The 27,204-nt window shown below is 39.7% G+C and overlaps 1 protein-coding gene across 1 annotated transcript; it reads right to left on the minus strand.

The window, feature by feature from the left end:
• Positions 1 to 26,973, minus strand: chd2 (chromodomain helicase DNA binding protein 2). Its single transcript, XM_029434773.1, is given in 44 exon segments — positions 1 to 1,805; positions 1,968 to 2,208; positions 2,498 to 2,690; positions 2,802 to 2,901; positions 2,993 to 3,171; positions 3,267 to 3,383; positions 3,595 to 3,738; positions 4,232 to 4,354; positions 4,463 to 4,585; positions 4,864 to 4,920; positions 4,922 to 4,972; positions 4,974 to 5,016; positions 5,129 to 5,267; positions 5,358 to 5,497; positions 5,613 to 5,654; positions 5,749 to 5,918; positions 6,086 to 6,259; positions 6,375 to 6,467; positions 6,554 to 6,650; positions 6,737 to 6,885; positions 6,985 to 7,134; positions 8,406 to 8,477; positions 9,232 to 9,384; positions 9,549 to 9,711; positions 9,835 to 10,023; positions 10,138 to 10,328; positions 10,445 to 10,534; positions 10,622 to 10,838; positions 12,127 to 12,251; positions 12,368 to 12,546; positions 12,676 to 12,717; positions 12,824 to 12,924; positions 13,015 to 13,240; positions 13,354 to 13,493; positions 14,022 to 14,198; positions 14,414 to 14,524; positions 14,929 to 14,990; positions 15,191 to 15,277; positions 16,100 to 16,334; positions 19,841 to 21,757; positions 23,210 to 23,260; positions 25,176 to 25,244; positions 25,364 to 25,429; positions 26,814 to 26,973. Coding segments are annotated over 40 exon segments (5,514 nt in total). The 5' UTR covers positions 19,984 to 21,757; positions 23,210 to 23,260; positions 25,176 to 25,244; positions 25,364 to 25,429; positions 26,814 to 26,973; the 3' UTR covers positions 1 to 1,519.
• Positions 26,974 to 27,204: the final 231 nt, after the last annotated feature.

A 27,204-nucleotide genomic window follows, 5' to 3' on the forward strand; every position in this document is an offset into this window, starting at 1 on the left:
TTTTCATTGTGTAACAAAGTTTATTACATATGTCCAAACATATGTACAGCACATTTCTCATGAAGAGTGGTTTTGTCACAAATATAAATGATTTAGACTTTCCTAAAGAGCATATGGTACAGGAACTGTAGCTTGTTTAACGTTGGAAGAAAAGATGCGCTGGCTGTTCAACGCAACAGGTCGACTAAGTGCCCTGGACGAAACACGCATCAATTCTTTACGCTTTTCCCTCAGCTGTTTTGGAAACCACATAGTGATTACCAGAATACATGATCCCTTAACCAGTTCATTCAGAGCAATTTCCTTAAAATTAGACTGTAATACTACATCCTGCCTTTGTTAGGCCCCAGTACCGTCCATGAACAATATACAGTATGATAATACACACATAAATAAGGCACAAATGGACAAGCGTAAAAAAAATAACTATTGGGAGGGCCAGAGCAAGTTTGGCACAGGTAGAGTGACCAAAGGTAATAAACATAATGCAATGTCATCGGCAACTTCCTGATAACCCTTTAACAACCTACCAGCAACAGCTTTGCCAAACCATAGATAAGGAAAGAAAATGTTTTATCACATAGTATTTTCAGACTTGAGTACTTACATACTTGTAGGTGGAGAGATGAAATGATGAAACTACACTGAAGTACCATTCTTAACCATCAGAATACTGAAAGGCAGTTATAAAGGATTGTTCGAAGTAATAGTGTTATGAGCCTTTGCACATGTTGCAATAAATACTGCTTACAAAGCTTCCATTTCATTGGGCCCACTAAGAGGGAAAGTGGTAAAAGTGAACAAAGCAAGAGGATTGCAGTGATTTATATAGCGACACAATTACAGAAATAAGGAGTATTTGTACACATGAGCAATGCGAATTTACTAAAAAAAAAAAAAAAAAACCCACGTGGTGATTCAGTTCAGCTACATGTTCAAGATTAACATTTTCAAGGTGCAGATGATGAACACATTCTCCTGTACTGAAATCTTCATATGACATAATTTGCCAGACTTAAAGCTTAACACACACGAAAAAAAAAAAAAGAATGTCCACGTCATGCTTCCTTTGGGAATAGTCCCATACATTTACCATTCAGAAAGGCCAAAGCCTTCAGGCACTTTTAGGATTGAGATCAGTCAGCAGTTCATGTATCCTAAATTCTCCTTAGAAAATAGTCCATGGGACTAAGCATCCATAAGCACTCCACTCAGTCTTACCACGGTTGACTGACTTGAGTCAATTCATTTAAGTAAAGATGCTTGTGTTACTTCTCTTTTCATCTTGAAGATGACGGAAAGAAAACATACTATCCTTCAGGGCACACATCATTCACAGCCAGTCATTTGGGGGGAAAGAGCAAAAATAGTTTTGCTGGTAAAGAGGATATATGTTGATTCCCTTTCCAACTGTAAGCTTATGATTGGCGAGTCCAGACTTGTCCATCAGCAGCATGTGTGTGGCTTTGACCCTGGATAAAACACCCAGATCAGTTTCTTAGCCAGCACTGGCATACTTTTATGTTTTCCTGTTGTTCCAGTTTGAATCTGCCGAGGCATTCGGCTCTACAGGCCGCTCTGGTGAAGAGCGGGAGTCCTGGGGAGACTTCTGCGTCTGCGGGGAGCGAGGGTCCAGCTGCGGAGCGGGTTTGTCCGAGTGGAAGGGCGCGCTATAGTGCTCCGACCCAGGTGGACCTGTTGACCTGTGCTCTGGCATCCTCCTGAAGTCCTGAGGAGGGCCTTCCCTTCCCTGGTGGTAGTTGGGACGGAATTCATCAGGACGTCTTCTTTTGGGATCTGAATGCCTGGAATATCATTTATTGCATTTTTTAAAAACCAGTGGTACGACATATTTAAAGTCCAGACAAGTATGTGAAAAGCACTCTTCTATCATTACCATTTTGTTTAACTTTGGGTAAAAAGTAAAAAGTAAAAAAATCTTTAAACAAAAAAACAGCGACTCTCACCTGTCATAATAGGGTCTGTGACCCCTGTGGTCCCGATCGTTGCCGTACTGCTCATATGGCCTTTTTCGAGAGGGGCTGTTGTTGCGGTAACTGCCCGAGCTGCGGTACGAGTCTCCATGTGGACGTCGATCACCATAGTGATCCTTGTAGCGATCATACGTGTGATGCCGCTCTCCCTGCCATGACTGGTTGCTGTTACTTGGGTAATTGTATTTACGGTCTCTCTGCCAGTCTCCTCTATCTGTAAAGAAACACGTAAAAGATCTTTTATTTTTATTATAGCGTCTTTTAATAAGTCATTTCATAAAAGGAAGAGTTCAACATTTTGAGGAAGAACATGTTCAGAGTTAAATGAGAACATCGATAACACTCTTGTGTCTGTTTGGTGAATATGAAGCTGCAGCCAGGACACGCTTAGCTTAGCACAAAGACTGGAAACAGCTACTCTGGCTCTGGCCATGTTCAAATCTGCCTGCCAGAACCTCTAAGGCATCTGTGCCTCAAACTAAAATAATCTTATCCGCACGCACCGTCATTGCCAAAGTGGCGCTTGTTCGCAGAGTTGTACGACTCTCTGTGGTGTCCGTGGGGGCTTGGCTGAGTCGAGTGAGATCCAGGTTTGGAGGACGACTGAGTACCCGTGGAGTCTCGGCTGGAACCACAGGGCTCCGGTCGGAAGTTTTTCGACCGCCCTCCAGAATCCTCCTTCTTCTTCTGCTCCTTCTGGAAATGTCCCAGGATATGTTCAGTGTCGGTCATGTACAAAGCATCACGTTCATTTCATAACACTTGACAAACCAGGAGTGATAACAACTAGAAACAGGAACCACTTGCCTCTTCCTCGTGCGATCGTTTCTTCTGAGCCATTTTGTAAAGCTTGTGAAGCTTCCGTGCACCAAACTCTGTAAACTTGGACACAAATATCCAGAGGTTTCTGCCGAAGAAAGGAACAAATCATCATCAAGAGTTAAACAGGTCAGCATCATGATTCATTTCACACAAAAGGTAATGTCTGATCCTCTTACCGCCGCCAGATTTTGACATGTTCGGGGTCATTGTAGGCTTTAAGGCACTCTGTGATTCGGTCTCCGATCTTCAGTAGGCATGTGCGAGTGTGCTGGAGCTGCTCCTGGTCAGACAGACCTTCATCTGGTTTATCCAGCTGCTTCAGGGCCTTTTTCACCGGCCTCATGCGCTCCTTACACTGCGAACGTGCACAAATTGCCGATATATTTGTAATGCATTGTTCAGAAACTCGACTGGCTTCATCTTTGCACGGGAATTACAGAAGAAACTCACAACACTGAAAGTCTCCTGGTCGAGCTCATCATCCTCATTTCCTTCAATGGGAATGGGGTCCGACCCAGCAGTAATGTGAACCGGACCTTGAGTCTTTTTCCCTTTGGCTCCTTTAGCCTGAAATACGAAAACACAGAACATAAAGACAACTGACCCACATCGGCCATTCAAACCGTTAATAGATTACTCACAGGATGGCGAAAGCCGTGACCCTCTAGCTATGATCTTTTAGCTGCACACAATTTTCCATCAACCTCATGTCCATGTACATTTGACACAGTTTGAGAAAAGCACATTTGATAAGGTCATGAATACTTTGCTGAAATACCTTTTCTTTTTTGGGCTTGGCACCCTTTTTTTCTTTGTCCCCGTCCTTCTCCTTTTTAGGAGTTCCCTGTTTCTCTTTGTTCTCTTTGTTGTCCTTTTTCTTTTGTCTTTTCTTGGCGGGGGACTTCTCCGTTCCATCATCCTGCTCAAATGCGAAACAAGACAACACATGTTAAACACTATAAGAGAAGTTCATATAACAAGAGAGGGCAATGATTCGGCTGGATTTACCCAGTCGAATGTACTATTGCTCCGTTTATCAAAGCCGAATTACACCTTTATGTTAAAGTGGCAATCTCCAAGATTCATATTTTTTAAATGTGTCTGTTGTCACGATTGATGGCCCACTGATGCAATAAATGACGAGGTCTACAGTTATATTGGCTTTGCTGGGTCACATTGTGAAAACTAGAAAACAAATCTTTGCTTTTACTGTTACCAAACACTACTTGTATTTAAAATAGGAAGGAAAAAAACTAAGCAAAGCCAATACTTGAAGTAATATTGTTTTTAAGGAGGAGCACATCAGCTACAAGCAGACTTTTCACACACATACATACATGTACTGTAGGCCGAGGAAACCTGGACACAGGAGCATAACTCAGCCCATAACCTACAGACTAGCAGGTGACACTGACCTTGACCTCGCCCTCCTCTGACGGGTTGTCGGACAGGCGGGGGGAGGAGATGTCGTTGCCCTGCTCGTCCTTGAGAATCTTGTTCTCCTTTTTCGCCCGAGGTTTCCTCTTCTTCACTTTGACCTTTGGAGGAAGAGACTGTTTGAGCTGTGTGGGTGGTAGGTCAAAAGGCAAACTCCTATGTGGTGAAAACAGTATGGATGAGTTACTCTGGGATTAATAGCAGCATACCTCGTCCCCTGTTTTAGACAGGTCCACATTGTCTTGTTCTTTTTTCAGCAGCTTGAGAAGATACTCCGCTCTCGACTGCAACTGCTTGGCCTGAGGCTTCTTGCTCGTATCGACTGGGAGAATCTGCGCCGAGGGAAGTAAAACGTTAAACTGATACATGATTTAAAAGGAGGTGCTGATTATGGTGGAAGTGCTAACAAAGGAAAATAGAGAAATTAGCTGCATTGGCAATGTTCTTATACATATATACCAACTTTGTGACCAGATCTGCTTTTACAATATCTAGACGTGCCAGTTTTGGTCCACATACACACAATAAATGGATTTATTTAAGCAGAGTGTGTGCTTAGGTTCTTTAGATTTTCAATCATCTCGAACGTTTCGAAACATTTGACATTTACCTTATCTGCAAGTTTAAGGTCAGGATCCGTCTTGATCAGATCCCAGTTGCCAAAGCCAGTGCTCATAGGTACCAAGCAAGAGCTGAACGTCATCCTGCAGCTCCCAGTCCTACATCAAAGTGAGCTACCTTCACCCTGCATGTCAGATTGAACCTGTGGGAAACAGAGACGTGTCAAATTTAATCTACAACACAAATGCTTAACATTTTATCTTCCACGTAATGCGAAGCCTGCGCTCCTCCTTATATCTGCAGCGATATCTTACTTATTTCTCTCTGCAGGATTGGAGGGCACCACTTTGTGCAGGGGCTCAAACTCTTCTTCGTGCTGGATGATGGACTTGGCATTGACCTGCACTCCCGAGATCTTGATGTTAATTCCTCGCCGTTTCCCAGGACCTTTGGCTGCAATGATAATAACAACATGCATCATTTTGTGGGCCTGAAGAAACGGCATCATGTCAAAGAACTCTGAACAAGTGACAACCAACATACCTTCCACTGGGTTCTCTTTGAGGTGTTCCTCGTGCTCCTGCACTGCAGTCATACAACTCGTATGAATCAGTTCACCGAGTCTCTTCAGGTCTGCTATGGATTTGTCAACCAGCTCAGAGTCTCTGGCGATGGCCTCCAACCTGGATACAGAAAGGAGCACTTGACCGTTTAATTATAAGCATATAAGTTGTCTGGAAAGAAACACATGCACACAAATGATGCAGCCATACATTTATTATAATTTACAATGCTTACCTGTCGAGTGGCGATCCAAATTTCTTGTATGCCTTAATGAACCTGTTAATGATATCATCATGAATATATTTAGATTGTGTTCATGAAAGGAGACTTCAACGTAACACCAGAAAAGATTCCTCACTAAATACTTCACCTGCGGATCTCTACATCCGTGAAACCTTCCACGTTGTTTTTTCGGGCTCTGGGTCTGCCTCTTCTCTTTGGCTTCTTGTCGTCATCACTATCGTCCGTCTCGCTCTCTGAGCCTGAGGAGCGGTTCTTCAGCTTAGAGCCAACGTCACTGTCACTGTCATTGACCGGAGCCTGAAAGAGCAGAGCAACACCTCATGAACATATTCCAACTAAGCCGCTGGACGATGGTAAGCATTTTAAAGTTTGGATCTGAGATGCAACAATTCACTGCAACTGTTGCTGAAATGTGTACATAGAAGCTAAAAGTTAAAAAAAATAACATTTGTCCTTCCTCTTACCCTCTTGTTAGAGCTCCTGCTTCTGGGCAGCATGAAGATGTCATCCATCTCCCGCTGCTTCTCCTCTTCCTCAATTTGGCGTCGCTGCTCTTCAGGGATGATATCATCCCATTCCCGCACGGGCCTATCCACAAACTCTTGAGTGGTCTCTTCCATGCTGGAGAAATTGGCCACCTGCAGCAACATGAGGAGGAGCAAAGAAAGGAAGGAATTAGAAGTTGAAAGAGAGCGATGTCTGACATTGACACGACTTCAGATAAGAGTCTTTAAAACAGTACACAACAGTTACCTTAAACTGAGACAGAAGTTCATCTGTAGCGCTTGATCCCTGGTCACTTTCTCTCGTTTCAGCCAACCTCAGGATCTCCTCAATATCCATCTCCTACAGGGAGAAAGACATTCAGGTTTAATTTCACAAATATGTAACACAGGTATTTTGAATGCATGGACTTATTGTTGTTTGAATACCTGTGGTTCAGACTCCTCTCCTTCTGCCTCTTTGAAAAGCTCCTCGGCACCAAACTTGAGGATGGCAGTCAGTTCTTCTTTATTGAATGGGTTTGAACTGTTAAACAAAAAAGCAGCAAAGTTAAAAACACAAAGATCGCTTTAGTATCTCAATAAGAAACAAGGGGATTTCTGACATCTTACTTTGTGGTCCCCGAGTTGCTGTCCAGTACAGTTCGACCAGTGGTGTCCATTCTCTGAATGACGAGATGGTCCAAAACCATCTTCTTCTTTGCCCGCTCAATGATGTCCTCCTCCACTGTCCCTTTGGTGACCAGTCGGTAAATATTCACCTATGACAGGAAAGCATAGATTTCAGTTTCATACTTACAACACATTCTGCAGCAGCAGCAGCTCTACAGTGAAAGCCAACAATTAGAGCCATGGATTACCTGTTTCTTCTGCCCAATCCTGTGAGCCCTGGCTTGAGCCTGCAGGTCGTTCTGAGGGTTCCAGTCAGAGTCAAAGATGACTACGGTGTCTGCCGAGGCCAAGTTTATCCCTAAACCTCCAGCTCTGGTGGACAACAGGAAGCAGAAGTCCTGGAAAACAGATGACACTGTTAATACAGATCTCACCGAGCAATAATCCCCCACACACACACACACACACACACACTGTCTTGCATTAGGAATAAGAGCAAAGTGAAAAATTAAATTGTACTTCAACCTCAGACCTTTTTTCAAGAAATTATGTATATTTTATCTTTTTTGGACCTTTTATAAAATATATACTTCACCTGCTACAGCTTTCAAATAAAGAAATACAGAAACAAGCAGAAAGATGTACCGTGTGTTTGTTTAAAACATCACCATCCCTTTAAGGCAGGGGTGGGGAACCTTTTTCCTATCAAGAGCATTTTTATTTTTTACAACATCCTTCGAGGGCCATACTAATTATTGAACTCATAACCTCTGCAAAATGTTTAAGACAGATTCATTTCACCTTTCTTTTATGCTGTGCAAAAAAAGCAACTTTTTTTATCCATGTATCTTTCTTTTATTCTTTTATCAGAAAACAATCCTTTATTAGTCCCACAACGGGGAACTTATCTTGTCACAGCAAAAGAACACATGAAGTAAAACGGCAGTACACAATAATTAAATAGAATAAAAAATAATAAGTTCCAAGTGGTTGATAGAAAATAAAGTGAATATTGTAAATAGCAGTGATAATTGCACAACAGTGGTGGAACAGTCTGTTCTTGGTGTAGTGGTCTACCTCTCTATCTTTCCATGTTTTCATGTTACGCTCTGCAGAGAGCTGCTTGTTGGGCCAAACTCCGAAGAGCGTTAACTCGTCCTTTCAGCTCGTGCAGTTTGACATGTTTCCTACTGTAATGATGCTCGAGATTATTTTACATCACAGCGTCCGCACAAACTAGGCACACTGGCCTTTTACTTCCACAGAGAAATAATCGTTCGTCCATTTCTCCTGGAAAGTGCGACAATCCGCATCCAGCTTTCTCTGTTTTACACTCGCCGCGCTGCGTTTTACTGATGTCAATGACCGTCTCGTTTAACACTGAAGTTCTTTGACATGACGTGACCACGTGATGACACATTCCGCTCGTGTTGTGTTCAAGGACCTTGGCCAGGAAAATTACGAAAATTACTAATTACCTCGAGGGCCGGATCAAATGGTCTCGCGGGACGTATACGGCCCGGAGGCCGGTGGTTCCCCACCCCTGCTTTAAGGTAAGACTGCTTTTTTTGATATGCAAATATTCTAACAAATATAGTGTGCATGTCTTAGAATGAATGTATTACTTTATTAATAAAACTCAGTGAAATGTAATTAATAGTATACATACCTCTGAGCCTTCTGCATTGAAGTGGTCAAGTGCTTGCTTTCGAATTTCTCCCTTTATAGAACCGTCCAGCCGCTGAAAAGGAGAGAGACAGAAATGAACCATTTAAGACTTTCCGGGCAGCGATCCGCTCTAACCTTGGCATCCTTCTGCTCGACACGCTTTTGTACCCAGACTATACGCTCAGACTGATCAACACCGAAGCAAAAACAACCTGAGTCGAGTGACTGGCAGGAGTTGGTATGGTCTGATATAAATAACCACATGAGGTCTCAGCTTGGCGCAGTATGTGTTCAAAACACTGACATCCGATCCTCATCCGAGTCAAACCCACCCAACACCCCAAAAGCCCCCTGCACTGTAAACACTAATAAAGACAGTCAAAAATGAACTGTCAATCTAGACACAGCTTCTGGCGATACTGGTGAGTCAGCTGTATTTTGATGGTATGATAATAATCATTAACACAGACGGCACCAAACGTTTAGTGACATTTTTCTGCAAATACTAATGAAAAAAGTCATCAAAAACTGTTTTTATGTTCCAACAAACACATCTTGTTACCAGAATGAACAACTGACATTGGTTCCCTTTCATCTGTGAACACCTGACAAGCAGAGAAGTGTGCATGTGATGCCCTGCCTGCCTTTGAGTGAGCACAAACACATATCAGGTGGAATTGGTTTTCCTGTGTCGATAGAATCACTCAGAATGACTACAGTGCCATACAATGGACCTGAATGTTGCCCTGACATAGTAAATTGTTTTGTATGTGAACTGTTTAGTATTAAACATGAACAAAGCATCCCTGACAATGTGTAAATCTTACCTGGAATGGGTAGCGATTTTTAGAGAGGTATTCAGCCAAAATGTCCAACATCCTGACCATCTGGGAGAAGATCAGGACTCGGTTGCCTCTTTGTCTGAGTCTGGTCAGCAGCTTGTCCAGCAGCACCAGCTTCCCGCTGCCCCTCACTACACTCTGAAAAAGGAACAAAGTTAGGGTGTCAGGAAAACATTAGGAAGCACTGAGGATTCTTTTGGGACTGTTTTCATCTTAGTTACATCACAACTAGTTTTATTTTGCGGAGAAGAGATATCCTGAGGAGTTGCTGGGAGCTAAAGAGAGTTCATAAGGAGACATACCTGCAGGTGTTCCTGCTGCGTTTCAGAGTCTACATCCTCAGGCTGTTTTATGAGGAAACTATGGTTGCAGCACTTTTTAAGCTCCATAACGATGTTCAGGAAGCCGGAGGAGCTGCCTCGGGTGCCTTTGAAAAGGGCTCTGTAATTCCTCGTTAAAATCCACCTGGAAATATTGAGGAACAAATTAAGTTAATGGGGAGGAGAAATGCAGCTTCTTGCACAAGAGGTTTGAGAGGAAAAAAAGAAAAGAAAGAAAAAGTTACAAAAGACAGGAATAAAATCATACTTGTAGAACTGTTTCTGCTGTGCAGTCATGTCTACACGGAGGATCTGCTCCACCTTGGCAGGGAGAGATTTTTCCACATCTTTCTTGACACGTCGCAGAAGGAAGGGCTCGAGGACTTTGTGAAGACTCTGATAGCCGTTATCTGTTCCTTTCCCGTGTTCCTTGTCAAAATCCTCCCAGGAAGCAAACCTGTTGTGCACGACATAGATAACAATCGTCACTCATCCCTGGCTGGAATTCAAACTGATGCCGTTTTCCCTGCATTTCTCCAGTATCATGTTAAACGTCTAAGCCGGGACGTACTTGTCGGGCATGAGGAAGTGCAACAGTGACCAGAGCTCTTTGAGGGAGTTCTGCAGCGGAGTGCCAGTGATGAGGAGCCTGTGGTTGGACCTGAACTCCATCAATGTTTTGTACAGCAGGGAGTCGTCATTCTTCAGCCTGTGAGCTTCATCCACACCCAGGAAAGCCCAGTTGATGTTCCCAAGCACGCCCTGGAGACAAATGTTAAATCACCAAAGTGATCGATTGTGTTCATGCACAGACATACTGCGCAATTAAAAAGATAAACACGATCTTAAAAAGGGAAAATACTGATCATTGCACCCACCTTGTCTTTAAGTAGAATCTCATAAGTGGTTAATAGTGCATTGAAACGGATTCTTTTCGTTTGATGGTTCACCCACTCGTAGTCACGGATCTACATGAAACAGGAGCGACAACGTAAGTTTATGTAGCCAACGCTGGAGATAGCAGCAGACTGCAAGAGATTCAGGATTCTACATACCGATTTCCGGCTCATGACGTCCCCGAGGTAGACCACCACGTTCATGTGCGGGGCCCAGGTTTCGAACTCCCTCTGCCAGGAGCTGAGCGTGGACAGAGGCACCACCACTAAGAAGGGTCCGTACAGCTGGTGCTGCTGAAACAGGTACGACAGGAAGGAGATGGTCTGGATTGTCTTTCCAAGCCCCATCTCATCAGCGAGGATAACACTGTTGCACCTGAGGACAAAGAATAAGAAAAAAAAGTTGTGGTTTTATACTTTTTAAAAGCCCATTTTTCAAATGAGGCCATGTGCAATATTCCTCTCTACAAACTACTCCATGTGCAATATTCCTCTCTTCAAACTACTCCATGTGCAATATTCCTCTCTACAAACTACTCCATGTGCAATATTCCTCTCTACAAACTACTCCATGTGCAATATTCCTCTCTACAAACTACTCCATGTGCAATATTCATCTTTAGAAACTACTCCATGTTCAATATTCATCTTTAGAAACTACTCCATGTTCAATATTCCTCTCTACAAACTACTCCATGTTCAATATTCCTCTCTACAAACTACTCCATGTGCAATATTCCTCTCTAGAAACTACTCCATGTTCAATATTCCTCTCTACAAACTACTCCATGTGCAATATTCCTCTCTACAAACTACTCCATGTTCAATATTCCTCTCTAGAAACTACTCCATGTGCAATATTCCTCTCTACAAACTACTCCATGTGCAATATTCCTCTCTACAAACTACTCCATGTGCAATATTCCTCTCTTCAAACTACTCCATGTGCAATATTCCTCTCTACAAACTACTCCATGTGCAATATTCCTCTCTACAAACTACTCCATGTGCAATATTCATCTTAGAAACTACTCCATGTTCAATATTCCTCTCTACAAACTACTCCATGTTCAATATTCCTCTCTACAAACTACTCCATGTGCAATATTCCTCTCTAGAAACTACTCCATGTTCAATATTCCTCTCTACAAACTACTCCATGTGCAATATTCCTCTCTACAAACTACTCCATGTTCAATATTCCTCTCTAGAAACTACTCCATGTGCAATATTCCTCTCTACAAACTACTCCATGTGCAATATTCCTCTCTACAAACTACTCCATGTGCAATATTCCTCTCTACAAACTACTCCATGTGCAATATTCCTCTCTACAAACTACTCCATGTGCAATATTCCTCTCTACAAACTACTCCATGTGCAATATTCCTCTCTACAAACTACTCCATGTGCAATATTCCTCTCTACAAACTACTCCATGTGCAATATTCCTCTCTACAAACTACTCCATGTGCAATATTCCTCTTTAGAAACTACTCAACCGCTTGTACTTGTACGTATTTAATTATCGTGCGCTCAGCACTTTACCCAATATGTTCTTTGCTGTAACGATGTAAATTTCCCTGTTGTGGGACTAATAAAGGATTTCTGATTCTGATTACCTACAAATATTACACAAATGATTATACTCATTTAAACAGTACCTGCACCAGGAATGAGCCAACCAGTTCAATCCATTCAGCTGATAATCTCTCAATTGAAGGTTGTCATCTCCAATATACGACGGTTGTTTCTTCAGAGCAGCAAACCTTGGTCTTTGCTTTAACACCTGAAATGATAGTTAGAAACACATTTCTTTAACTAGGAGGAGAAAAATATAACAATTTTCAAATGAAAGTGAAAAGGTTTAAAGACTAGACCATTTTGGGTCATTTGACGTTTTACCTTGCATTCTTTCGAGGGGACGTTTTTACTGGAGTGTCGGTTGGTGAAACTGTCGATGCAGTGCTGAAACTTCTTTCCAACCAAAGCTCCGTCTTCCCAGCTGCACTCTGAATAGGGCAAACCCATCCACTTGCATAGGTACTCTGGCTCATCCGAGGATGGAGTCTTGTGACTGTGAGCTGTTAAAAAAAACAAAACAGGAAGACAAATGTTTACAAAAAGTAACGTTTGTAAAAAGCACAGAAATGTACACCAAAGCAGCCAACAGAATGTAACAGTGATGGTGAAGAATTAGAAGATGGACTTACAGGGGAAGTCAGCGGATCCTGGTGTCTTTGCTGTTTTTGTTGCTGTTAATAATAAAATTCCTTTTAGTGACACGCTTAAGTGCGACAAAAAAAGATTATCTGAAGCACTACCGGATAAAAGAAAATACATTTGATATTGAATTCTTACCGATAATACGCTCCACAAACTGAAACTGCTTGTTCAAGTCGGACACGAGCTCCTGTTGGCAGTTATGAAACTCGACATCCTCAGGGGACACCCTCCTCAACCTACCGACAGAATAAACGGTGAAAATTCTCGAAAGATGGGACATCAGCAAAAACATTTTTTAATGTTAACATGAAGACAAAGATTTTCACCATGAAGTGAGCTCATCGTGTTTCTTTATGAAGTTGTCCAGTTTCTTTAGTCCCTTGACCTTTTGCTGTATCAGAGTGTCCATGCTCTCCCATGTGTTGTGGATGTAGGACCAGCCCTTCCACTTGATCAGATAGTGAGTCTCCCCCTCATTATTCTCAGGCTCAAAGCCTTCATTCGGGTCCCCGTTTTCCTCCACAGCATACACAGTGGTGGAAGCCCCAGTGGCTAGAAGAGGAAGAAAAAAAACACATTTTAGATTGTGTCCATGCGGCAACGTGTATTTTAATGAGACATAAAAGGGTTTTCGAAATGTTAAGAGACAAGTGAAAGTGCATCACCTGCTTTTTTGCCCGTCCGTGTGTCCATAACCTTCTCAATGGTCTCACTGTCATCATCCTGCTGCTCCTCGCCTGCGTCCCCTGTCATTTCGATCAGGTCATCAGAGTCCGTTTCAAAGTCATGTTGGTCCTCTTTATAGCTGTGACACAGCAGATAAGGACAAAGTGGAAAACGTTAGTCTGGAGTTCCTGAAAACTAAACAAAAAGTCCCCGTGTGACCCGTCTGTGCCCAAAGATTACATTTAGTATAAGGAAAATGCCACATTTGTTCCGATTGGTCTTAAGTCTTGAAATCTGATACCAAAGTCTAGTCGGCAAGTACAACTTTGCAATTTTTTTCGATCAAATGAAAAAAAAAACCTTGTATTTAATTTGTCTATATTTACTATATATATGCATTTAGTCTTTGGACACATGGGACTACTGTTTTTTTCCAAAAATATAATGAAACAAATAGAAAAAAACAGAATGGGCCCAAAGACTAAATCCAGTATGATAAGATGATGGTTTGACTGATTATGAAAATGTCTTCAGATTTGTGCTAGGGTGAGCGCAGAGAACACTTCCACCAAAAAGGAAATTCTAAATATCACTTGCCTGGACAAACGGGCCACTTGGACTAACAATACATCAACATCTCTGAGAAGATAAAACACTTTGGGTTCACCTTTTGACTTTTGTTGCACCCCTTCCTCGAGTCTGTCTCTTTGGAGTGTCGTCGTCGTCTTCATCCTCGTCGTCATCTTCATCCTCGTCGTCATCTTCTTCAGCAGAAGACTCTTGTTTCCTGGACTTTCTGCCTTTTTGAGACAGCTGCTTTTTGGCAGTGGATTTGGTCTGAGGTCTGTAAAACACACAGAGCTGAGAGATGAGGATCCAACCTCCTGGATCACGCGTCAGTGATTTTGGTCTCTTTTTTTTTATTATATCAGGCTGCATGGTTTAGGTATAAACATCACACCAAAGTTAAGGGGGGGAAACAAAACTGCTCACACAATATGGAATGAATTGGAGATGATTGGGTAGCTGTCTGATGGCCAGGCTCCGCTACACTCTTACCTTCTAGCAGGAAGTCGTCTGGATCTAACTTTTTCCTGCTCACTGTCTGAACTCTCCGAAGACTCCTCCTCCTCGTCTTCATCATTTGAGTCATCATCTTTCCAGATATTTCTTACAACAAAAAAATGCCACAAGTTCACCCTCAAGGCCCATCACCGCTATAACCAAATTTTAATTTCATGAAATACTGGCCACAGGGTGTCAACCCAAACCCAATATGACCAATCAAATTTCAATGTAAATGTAGAGCCTCAACCGTCTGCCTCAAACTAACTGAGCCCATTCGGAACAAACAGATACCCATTTACAAACAAGCTTGATAAGATGGTAATAATAATCACAATATGAGCACAGCATGGCAACACAATGACAAAAACAGACATGACTTGTGAAAAATTGTGGAGTTCAATATAAGTGTCTCGACATGGCAGAATTGAAAGAATGTGGTGCTGTACTGTCAAATAAATTGTTACCATTAATACACGCTCCCAAAGATGTTCAGTCTTCACACTTACTCTTTTTTCTTAGCTCGAGATGTTTTTCTCTTGGGACTTTCACTCTCCGAGTCACTGCTACCCTGTAAATACAGTCAGCACAGCAGGTGTGCATTTCCGTAAGAGCTTTATTTCCATAATGGAACAGCACTTCTTTATAATGTCCACTAGGTGGCAGCAGTGGCTTGATGTTGATGCCAATGGAGGAAATTGTGCAGAGCGATGCCATGATGCATATTAGTATCATTTGTATTTATTGTTCCATTGTCTGTATTCCGCTTACCTCAGCTCCAATGTTTAAACGAGCCGGCTCCTGTCTACTGCGATTTGACCTCCTGACCCCATACACATCAGGATGTTCTTCCCACATCTGTAAACAGAGATCGACTGCTATCAGAGAGCTGCTGACTTTCTGCATCACGATACAAACATAACGTGTCGCAATCCCATTCTGCGTTCTAATTTATAAGCATGTAAGATTGGGCTGCAAATAAAGATTATTTAAATACAATTGCAATGTCTTAGTTGTCAGACCAACAGTTTAAAACCCAAAGATTTTCAGTTTACAACTACAAAAAACAGAGAAAAGAAGCAGATATTCACAATTGAGAAGCTATAATTGGGGATTTTCTTGGCATTTTTTGCTTGTAATCAATTGTCAAAATAGCTGAATGCTAGTTGTCACTGTTTTTGCTGTTAGTATTACAAATTAACTAATTTTATAGATTGGGATTTACAGTAATTACTGGTGAAGACAGTGGACGTTGGAAGACCAAAGAATGTGTTTTCATTGAGATTCAATGCTTTTGTCCGTTTTCCTAGATGTTTCTGTAGCTATCTTACCACCACCTGCTACCTACTAGCTGAGCAGTGCCTCAATTTCCTTTGTGCATTGCTTTATGGGACATTAGTGTACATCAACACAGCACATATCACCTTTATCATTCAAGGATGTTAAAGTATGCATACTTTCTGTCATTGAATACACTCAACCCGTTTATGATTAGGACGTAGTATTGAACTGGGACACAGCAACTAAAACTGCAACTACAACTGCCGTGCATGACGGATCTTTATAAATCTCAAATTGACTTAATCTCCATTATTAGAAGACATGAACCTTAATCTGCTTTAGAAACAGCAAGTCGCCACAGAAGACTTGGGTACCTCTCTAAGGTTCAGTGACCTTTACCTTCTTCACATCTGCCAGACGCTCCTTCTTTTTAACTGGCTTGTCTTTCACTTCTGCTGTGGTTTGTTGGGATTTGGATTCTGCAGACTCGCTTCCTGACTCTGAGCGACTCTCTGACTCTGAGGAGCTGTTTGACTCGGAGTTGTGGGATCTCCTCCTCTCACTGCCATGCTCACTCTCTGACCGACTCCCCGACTCCGACGCAGAGCGGTGGGATTCCTCTGAGGCTGAATTGCTACAGGAACAAGAACATGTTCATTCTTTCGGATTTTGCAAGGGATATGTTGAGCTATGTTTCACATAATTATGTACACCCAACAACAACAACAACAACAACAACAACATGGCAAAACAGAGTACGGTTGTGGCAGCAACTTAAAAGTGTTTTTCCAACTCAAAGTGCACACACGCTCACTCGGACATGGAGAAACTACAAGAGCTTGATGGCATGAGTAAGTTGTGACTGAGCTGAGAGGAAACAGAAACCTAGTTACGTCATGCAGCATGTTCCTTAGTCAGCTAACGGTCTTAGAATAACCTCATTCGCGCTAAGGCACACAAATCCTCTTAGTCATTTTGTAAAGCCTTTGACAGTATTTCATCACTATAACAAGTTCAAACTGAGCTAAACTATCATTTAACAAGGCATCACTTCTTTGAGTGGTTACTTAGTATTAAATATTTCCTCTCTGCTAACCTGCAAATAATTAATATAATGAAGAGGACTATAAATAAATAAACTAAACACAGAAAACACTCATATCCTCACTAAACTTGATACTGTTGTGTGTGGAGGAATAAGAATCTTAAGATTGGCAAATAAGTGTTGGTATTGAATCAGTGTCTCTACTTATGACCCCATCATTACAGGTTACGGCCTCAGCTAAACACGAGTTGTAAGTAGTAAGAAAATTGTGATTTTTGTTCATCTCAGATTGATTGATTGATTTGAAGGATTTACAGTGTTTTTTCCCTACACAAATTTAAATAATAGAGACATAAACATAATTGTGTCGAATAGAAAAGTGTATTTAAAAAGCAACAACAAAGAAAACAATCTTAATCTTTGGTCTCCTTTAAAAAAAGGTCCAAACCCCCCTGGTTGGTAACCACTGTCGCATAATGTAATTTATTCACACACACAAAAAACTAGTGATATCTAAATGTATTTGAGACCCCTTTGAAAACAAGATGGTACATGTCAAGGGGTATATCCTGATGCAATTACTTTAAAAACGTTATACAAAAGTATCAATTTTGTATTAGTGGGTAGGTAGGTAGTAGGGGTCATCAGTGGATAAAACGTCTCTTTGAATGGTGACCTCTCCTGTCTGGGTTTCTCTGCGTGTAGTACCTCGTCTGGGCACCTGGGGTCACTGCACTCAAATAAATCTGTAGGAATCAGTGCCTTACGTGCATCTATTTAGAAAGATGTGTCTTTCAAAGATTAAAATGAGTATAGAGGCTTAATCTTTAATTCATCTATTGGGTGGTTTTTTTCAAGAACAAAGGATTTACATTTGTCTTACTGTGTAAAGAATTACATCTGTATCCTGACATTTATACAACTATGGGATTAATACTGAAGAGAAACATGAATTAATTTATTGGAACTAACTGGCGTTAATGTTAATATTTTTCACTGATTTACTAAATTTCACAGCCTGCACCATGAGCAGCCTCGTTGACCTAACTCGGAAGTGCATGGCCCCTTCCGCTTCAGATGAGGTCAAAGGTGGGCGGGACATGACAAAATCTCGAATTACTATTGGCTGGCGTGTTGCTAGGTGGAATTCTAGCCTATCACAGCACAGTGTGCAGACTCTCCAATGTCGAAACTATTCCTGTCCCTCCTCCATGTAGTTCTGTGCTGAGTTTTAATACAGACAAGTGAGCAAGCTAGGCACACAAAGCAAGGGCCATTTTGTGACTCAGGAGAGCATGAATATAGTACTTTTGTAAGACACAATGTCAGATTAAGTCACATGACATTATGTTGCTCTTTCTGCTGGTGTGCATGCCCTACAATGATCATCTATCGGTATTAAAAAGTTAAGGCTGTCATCAGAAGCAAAGGACATATTTCACACACAGCTGAACATACTAAAATGGCTGCCACAAGATCACACAGAAAAACTACAAGTGTGATGTAACTTGCTGCAGTGTACAGTCAGTAAAATGCTGTAAGGTTGATTACCTGCATTTAGTATCCAAACGTCTGTGTCTTTATCTAAAAACACAACAGTCTATTGTGATCAGGCTGAATTATTTGTTGTGAAAACATGGCAGCAATTCTAGCACTAAAAACTTACGTTGGGCCACAGCATCTATGCAATATAATTATTTTAAATAATGGCTAGCCACATGTACAGTTTCTGTAATCCTGCATTGTTCTGACACCATGCAAATGCTACTGATATTAGTTTTAAAAACATCTTTATTGATGAAAATAAAATTGTGTTTCCACTTGTTTTGATATTTGAAGATTCAGATACCTGAGGATGATAAGATACACACTTGCACATATTTACCATCTTTCTAAAGAAATTCAAAACAACAGGGGGGGGAAACAGCAAACACTGTAAAAAGAAAAGTTGTCATATTTAAGTGCCACGACTTTTAGCCTTTATACACATAAAGCCAGATTGAAATGGAAAGGAACATTGTTTTTTTTCTGTAACATCACAAGCATCAAAACATGTTGAAGACATACGTTTAACTAACACCATCAATATCCACATAGCTATTCATAATACAAAAAGGGCAATTTAAACTTCACTGTATGTGATCCATCAACAGATACAATATGTTTCTTGACAAGTGAAAACTATTCAATAACTAATAATAATAATAATAATAATAATAATAATAATAATAAACAGTTAGACTGTGTGTTAAGAGATATTTGAAATGGCAACTGTCCATTGCAATAAGGCCCCCAAAACAAAAGTAAAAATAACTTTCTCCTGAAAATAAATAAAAAGTTTGAGGTTAAAAGGACATGGTATAAAAGCATGTGAACACTGACATAATGTCTTAATACACAAGAGTGAAGTAGTTTTAAGTTTTGCTATTCATCTAAAAACAAGACAAAATGATTTACATGGCATTAAATATGTGTGATGAAGGGCTTGGATGAGCAGAGATAAGCATAAGCAAAGTTTGAATTCCTGACACTGAAATACAGGTCCAGATAAAAGATGAGATTGATATAAAAATGTACATTTGCAGTCACATGCAAACTGATATAAAGGTCAAAGAACTAATGGCAAAGTATGTTATATATATAACTCATCTAAAAGACTGGATATACTACTGATCATAAGTGAAACCAAAGCAATACATCGTTTCTGAAATAAATAAAAACCAAGCAACAACGTTGATAAAAAATGGTGCAATGCAGTAGCAACTAGTTAGACAAGGTCATTACATTAAAGCGATAGGGCATCAAACATTTGTGGCAAATCATACAACATAATACAGAACAAATGACATTTCCTGTGGTCTAACAAACATATCTTGTAAGCAGTTAACTCTTAACACAGGCCTGAAACCTCAGTATTGAGAGAAAGAAATGGTAGGAAAATCAGGGTGTGGCTATTAAACAATAGCAAGGTCATTCATGACAGTGGTACACTTTATCAAAACCATGTTGCAAATGTATACACAGGTGATCAACCATGCTTGACATGGTAAACAATCACACCAGATTTGAAAAGGGTAAAAAGTAAAAGGTCATACCTTGATGCATTGCTGTGAGTCGATCCTTCATCGTCTTGTTTTTTACTTTTATTCTTCATCATGATAGTATCCTGAAAATCTCTGAAAGGGTGTTTTGTCCTGGTATTTGCTGTCAAAAAGTTAGAGGAAGGATGAACTATCATAAAAGTCCCACAAGATTTCCTTTGCTCGGATGGCAGTTAAAACCCTGGCGATGCGACACGAGTTAAGAAAAAGGCATTAATCCGAAAGATTTAAGTATCATTATTTACATCGCTTATTTAAAATATAGCTTAGAAAAATTACAGGTGCTGCTACAATACGTTAAATGTCCAACGTATGTCTTTCAATATAGTCCACGGATCAAGCCGCATGCAATTAATTTTAACTGCGTCATCACATGAAGGTTAAGAAAAATAAGATTTAAGGATGAGAAAATAAGTAAATTATTCACTACACAATGTAAACAGACCAATTCAATGTGAAAAAAGGTGGTAAGCTATACATTAACTATTAGATTCACGTTCGCTCTATCACAGGCTTTTATCCGACTCGAATGAAAATAACAAAAAAGTAATAACTATACAATAAATTACAAAAAAGAGGCTAGTTTTGAAAAGGTTTTAGGCCTTTAAAGTCTGCATCTACTGTCAGACTCAGAGCGACGGAGGAGAGCAGCACACTAAAAATGGAGGCGCGCCATGGCTGCCAGAACCCAGTATGGAAAACAACGACAAGCACTCCCTCTGCACAGACGACTCGCACAGCTCGAAAAAACAGCCCGAAAAACACTCAAAAATGCCTTAATTCTCGTTAAAACACCGACCGTATTATCATAGCAATTCAATTTTCAAAAAGTTCAAGCGGTTTCGGTCGAAAAACGGGCAAGAAAAACGGTCTGACGAAAGCCCATGGCACCCTTCCCAAGGCTCAGCCGCCATCTAGAGCTCCTTCCTAGCTCTGTAAGCTTTGCCTTTGATTGACGTTATTTCCATTTACCCCACTCAGGTGATGTGAAGTCCCACCCCTTTTATTATGTTTAAATTTGGTTTTATATCAACTTACATTTATTCTCAGCCCCAGGCTTGAAGTTGAGACCTTTACTTCTCACTTCATAAAGAAAGTAAGAATACTGAGAGGCTTTAAAAAGTATATAATTATTGTTGCACCAATTACATCACTTCCTGCTCAGACAGGAAGAAGGACAACCAGAAGCCATTTTAGAGAGCCTTTGGAAGCCATTTCTGTTTAGACTAAAGCCTTTTATAGTCGCATTAGACCATACCAAAATAATTACATTCTTCAACCATTTATTGGATTAAGATTTTCCAATGGGACCGACTCTTTTTCAATCACTATCCTTTTATCTCACTAATCGAGTGATAATTTTCCTTGTAGAATTTGTAAAATTTGTAGTTTAAGAGTTTCATCAACCCAGTAGGCGAAGTTTACCGTAAGCACGTATGCTAGTTTCTAAATAAGAAAACATTGAGGAGTCGTGACACGAAGTCAATGCTAACCAAATGTAGGATTAGCAGAAATATTAAAACCAATAACCGAGCTAATGCACTTCCAACGTTATCTACATTATCAAAATATTCGCCAGATAGCCTCTTGTCATTTTCTGGTAAATAAGCTAATGAAACAAAGCCAGGAAAAAAAATAGGAGGATATACACTTTATTTTTAAAAACAACATTTGAATATCAAATGTACGGTTTTGTGTTTCCCAAAAACAATGTTATTTTTCAAGTCCACTATACAGCCAGCAACAGGTGTTCCAGTGTCCATGTCGTCGTAAAAAAACCAAAACCAAAATCCAAGTGAAAAGGTCCAGTCAAAAAGGTTTCATCTTGGCAAAATTTAGCTAACTGCCACTTTGCCATCTTCACGTTAAACAACGCTGTCTCCACTTCAGCACTATCCAGTTGAATGGCGTCTTGATAGGATAAAAAAAAGGAAGGAAAAGTTGTAAGCCCACAGTGCAACTGAAATGAGTAATGATTCACTGTCCAGAAGTTAAAGAAGGCATGCTAAACTAGGCTAAAATGTTAATAGTTTAGTTACATACATGGCTAGCTTCAGTTGCGTCAGCTAGCGTTGCGCACGTGAATGCGTTATTCTAAAATGAGTTTAAGTGCAAGCATACAGCTGTTAGGAAATTAGCTAAATTGGAATTAAGTCATATCAACATGATGCACGCCAACTACAGATTTGGGTGCGTTTGTAATCCATCGTCATAATTTATTAATTTTAAGATCATACGTTGTTGTATTAAATTCCACTACGACATTCAATACAACTTTTTATGCATAATGTCATAAATAAAAAGATTTGGCAGAATCTCGTACATAGGAATTCTTAGTACAAAGTTATACAGTGAGAAGTGCAGCAAGATATACTGATAATAGCAGACCTGTCAAATTGTTGTATTGCTCCGAATTGATATATTGTTGGGTAAATGCAAAGTAATCAGCATAATGAACAGCGAGTTCAGTAAATACTATAACAATTTGCAAATAAATTCATCAACTGACCACCAGAGGTATGATGAGTCAAGAGCTAGCCAAATTCACAACATGTGTTTTGCATAAAACGTAACAATTACGCAACAACAGTGATGTTCAAAACAGATTGCGATCAAAACAAGAAACCGCTGGCATACAATGTGGTATGCCAATTAAGATCCACTGCCTGAATTGACTAAATGTTTACCCAAGTCATCAAAGCAAATACACGATCGACCAACTGATGGACAACGTAATAGCATCCAATAACTAATAAAGCAACCCTTCAAAACAGTAGCTATTTTCACATATCTAAAGCTCAAAATCAGAAAAAAAATTCCATAGTAGCTCTATAAATGTTAAAATACGGCAGTAAAATAAAATTGTGAGCTGGTATCGGCCATGGTTAAACTTTTAAGACCAAATTCCTATCAGAGATTTTTAGCAAAAATGGAGAACATAGAAATTCTTGGAGAAATGTGGCCGTGCCTATAAAAGTACCAGCAGGAGGCAACGCAGCCATTGTCCACAAAGCCACAGTAAAAGAAAATAGCATATATTATTATCAATAACAATAATGAAAGTAGCCACAGGATGAAAATTGTTACACATGTACTACCATAAAGTTACATTTAAAAACTTGGCCTTGGTTTATAAACTCTGCCTGCTAACATCTAGATCTTTAGCTAGCTTTGGATCTGAAAGTGAATGGCAGCCATAAGTATTCCAGATAAATGTAGGTTTAAGTCTGCCTACAATAGTAATCTGTATCCTCAACCTAACTGAATGGGTAACATAAAGTAATCTCTATAAAAGTCCAATTTTCTATTTGTAATATTAATGAGCATATTTAGCGAGTCAGTAAATACTCAAGTCAAACTTACAGAGCAGTCTTCTTTTTTTCCGGAATTCGAAAATCTTCACAGTCAGTCTCACTGTGGAAAAGATAAAAAACAATGAATTACACCCATGTCAACATACATCACATCCACACCGATCCCTGATCACGGTCACTAACAAGACCTCCAGACCAATTTAACTACATAACTATTATAACTACGTAACTATTGCAAATCTGACCAATAATCATAATTTATGAACTTTTGAGGGGTTTGCAACAAACAGACTACCTGTGTTCTTTTTTTCACGACAGAAAAAACAATGCCTGTAGTACACGGTCAGTGACTCACACTGCATTTTAACTAAAAATGTATGCAGACGTGAACCATTATAGGCCACTCTGAGGAAAATTCGTATTGTTCACTTCATGGTTTTGCCTTTATGTTTTTTGAGATTTCTAGCCTTTTCTACAGATACTTGCTATCACTTTTATTACCTCCGCAAAGTTATGATTTCGGCTCGTTTTGTCTGTCTGCCAGTCAGTGGGATTACGCAATTTCATGATACTTGATGAAAGGGTGTAGCATGGGCCATGGAAGAGCACATTATATTTGGGAGAAGATCTGAATTACGGAGCCGATACAAGAATTATGCTCTACTTTCATTAACAACGCGAGATAAGGGCATTTGTGCTAGTGGTGTCGGAATAATACGAAAAATGAGTTCCCAACTGGGAAAATTCACGTGAAAGCCCCCTCAAGCCAGAATAACAATTCGGAAACGCTCTGAGCAGTAAGATACAACACATCTTCATTGCAGCGTCCATGTTGTTTCCACATTACATCTTGAAGCTCATGAACACACTGGAGGTGTAAGAAGGGTTTCCAGATGGGAAAATGGGACCATCCAAGAGCAAGTGAATGCACCATTGGCCTATTGTGAAGGTCTACCCTCTCCGAGTGCCAGTCTAGTTCAGTTAAGCAATGTCCATGGAAAATATTCAATTATCCATCTTTAGACTGTTTTTATGTTGCAAGTTAAGACATTTCTCATGTTTAAAATTTAGATTTTCCTTATTCATTTTAGGTACAAAAGTTTTAGCAATGCCATTATTTTTTGGCAAACATCATCCCAGCTACTATTAAAGGAGACACTGATCATACTTTTATTTGGCATAAACTTTGTCTGAGAAATCGTTTTCCACGTTTCACAAACCAAAAGCAGTGGCATGATAAAATAATGAACATCGATCATATACATTCATACATTTCTGATATGAATGTAATGATCGTCAGTTGTTTTTATTGTAAGAGACATGTTATGACAAAAATAATAAATCAAAGATTGTAAGTGCTTCACGGGTGAGCTAGCTAGTCAAAAGACCATCGTGAACATATTACAAATCTGAATGTTATTTTTCAAATAACTGAGTATTTAAAAACAATAAATGTATAAAGGAATGCTTTAACTACGTATAAAAAAAATGTTTGACAACTTCTATGCGCAGCCTATGATGGCAATTACATTTCAGAAGTATGCTTAACTGTCAATCTCTATTTTAATGGTATGTCAAAACCACTGAAGAATTAAAAGTACTCTACAATTTATATGACCTGAATTTAAATAATTATTTAAAACTAACCATGAAATGCATCTCCCCGAGCCAGGTGTTAGATCACATACGCATATTTGTACGATATATATGATATGTACATCTTTGGCACATTATACACTAGGGGGCAGAACTGTCCTGACAAACATGACTCTTTCAGTCAAAGTTAACCCCTATAATGTACAGAAAATACATACAAGAACGTCAAGCGGTATTTCTAAATGACATACACACGCAAGTGAAAGAATACACTGTTCACGCTGCCGTTTATTCGGTTACGTTTGAGGGGTCAGGAAAAAACTATCGATTTGATTTGACGAATTTGAAGAGTTCAATGCACAGATAATATGCAATGAATTTCCTGCACACATTTAATCTACTTTAAAAAATATACTTACAGATCTCCGTTGCAGTGCGAATCACCCGAATGCCCCAATTCGCGACTCCATGGTGGCTAAATGTCAACCCTTTAAAATAGAAAAATAAATGTTCAGAGAGGAAATGTGACAACAGCACATCCTACTGGCTACATGTATGTAGCAGTAAAGAAAATGAAGCTAGTTGAGGCTTAAAAAACAAAACATACCATTGAGCTCGGGTCAGGTGATCTCTTTTCTTCGTTGACGCAATATGTGAATCATCAAGGGAATCCCTGCAAAATACAAAACATGAGGATTTTTAGTTACAATTAACAAAATCGCAACTTACGCTGGCATAAAAAATAGAAGGCTAAATTGTGCTAAGATATTATAAAGGTAATTTGCGAGAATGTTTCTGAGCTCATTAACATATTAAGAAAATCATTAATAACTCATAGTATACTTAATCTGAATAAATATTTCATCTGTGTGTCTTGGTGGCTCAAAATGGAACTCAATTGGTCTTAAGCAGTGACAACCTATCGAGAATAGCTTTGAGAAGACATTTTGTTTTCATATTCAGGGTGGTACTAATCCTTTGGATTTAACAATATAGTTTTAAGATGCAACTATCTATTATAAAATATTGTATGTAATCTGTTTTATTATGTGTAGTATTGGCCATCATATGTGGATAAATCCACAACCTTGTCCGTGAGACGGTGATATTAAGATTCTATTATTTTTTATTTATTTTAATACAGTATTTTAAGTTTCCTTAAATCCAAATGCTTATTGTTGTGAGGCTTTCTAACAGTTTTACTTTACATATCTTGCTGGTGTAATGTAAATAGCAAACACAATTAATGTACATATTTAAATTACTTCTCCATTCAGTGCCTGAAAGGGTTAAAAGCCAACACCCTATTTTGTATTTCGAAGTATATCTATGCTTGTATCACATGCAGAACCTTTATTTGTCAAACAAATCTAGTATAGTTTATGTATAGTGTCTACAATGGACGAATTATTGTCAATAGTCATATTTAGAACATTTAGACAACTTGTTACAATTTATTTGAACTATTTTTAATTATTAAGTATTAGGCATCTATTACTTAGCTAAATATTGTAAGTAACTACATGTGTACACTGTTGTAAGATAATGTGAAAAAATATCAATTTTATTAATATTTTTTTGATATACAACTCGGTGAAAAACCTCTAAAAAACTACTATACTGAAAAGAAACAAAAATCTGCTTCAGCTTGTTGTGTTGATGCTGTCACAATACAACATTCAAAAAGACGAAACATTTGCTTATACTTGATGTTTTTATCGAGTATATTCAGACAAGGGCATTTGTCCTTTCAAGGACAAAGCCAATTTTAAATGCGTAGGTTGAAATAACTCCTAACAAGTCGAGAACAAATGTGTCTGTCGAAATATTAACTACGTTAACTCGAAGCAGAGCTAACAAACATGCAAAATCCATCAACTAAAACACAATTAAATGCAGTTTACACTCTCTACATCGTTTTCTGTATTCTTCGCTGACAACACTCCATGGCCATTTTTACAACACTGCGTCTAATTGTCGTTCCATCCACCATATTGCCCGCTACACCCGATTCGTATTTTACAGCTAGAAATGTCAGATTACTCGTAAATTCTTACCCAGTTCCGAGGCCGTGTCTATCCACCGTCATCTACCCCGACCAGTGTCACATTTTTGGGCGATTTTCGCCGTTTTGAAGGGTGTTTCGGCCGCATCGTTCTGCCCTTCCTCTCTGCTCTCGACGCCTTGCTCCTCTGTTGTGTGTGTCCTCCTCTCCGCCTCTGCCTGAGCTGATATCCTTCAGCGGCTCTGCCCACTTTCCTCTCAACGTAAGCCAAACTCTACTTCCTCTCCAGCCCCAGCTAGCTCTACACTAGCAGCCTACTGAACCTAGAAACCGCCGAAACTCTTCTTGCCTGAGCCCAAAACTATACTATACAAACTTAACAAAACTATTTTTTTTTACGTTGTTTTCTGTTATGAAGGAATAACTACACATTGCCACGTAAG

This window comes from Cottoperca gobio, chromosome 6, assembly GCF_900634415.1.
Source record: "Cottoperca gobio chromosome 6, fCotGob3.1, whole genome shotgun sequence".
In the NCBI taxonomy this organism is placed as follows: Eukaryota; Metazoa; Chordata; class Actinopteri; order Perciformes; family Bovichtidae; genus Cottoperca; species Cottoperca gobio.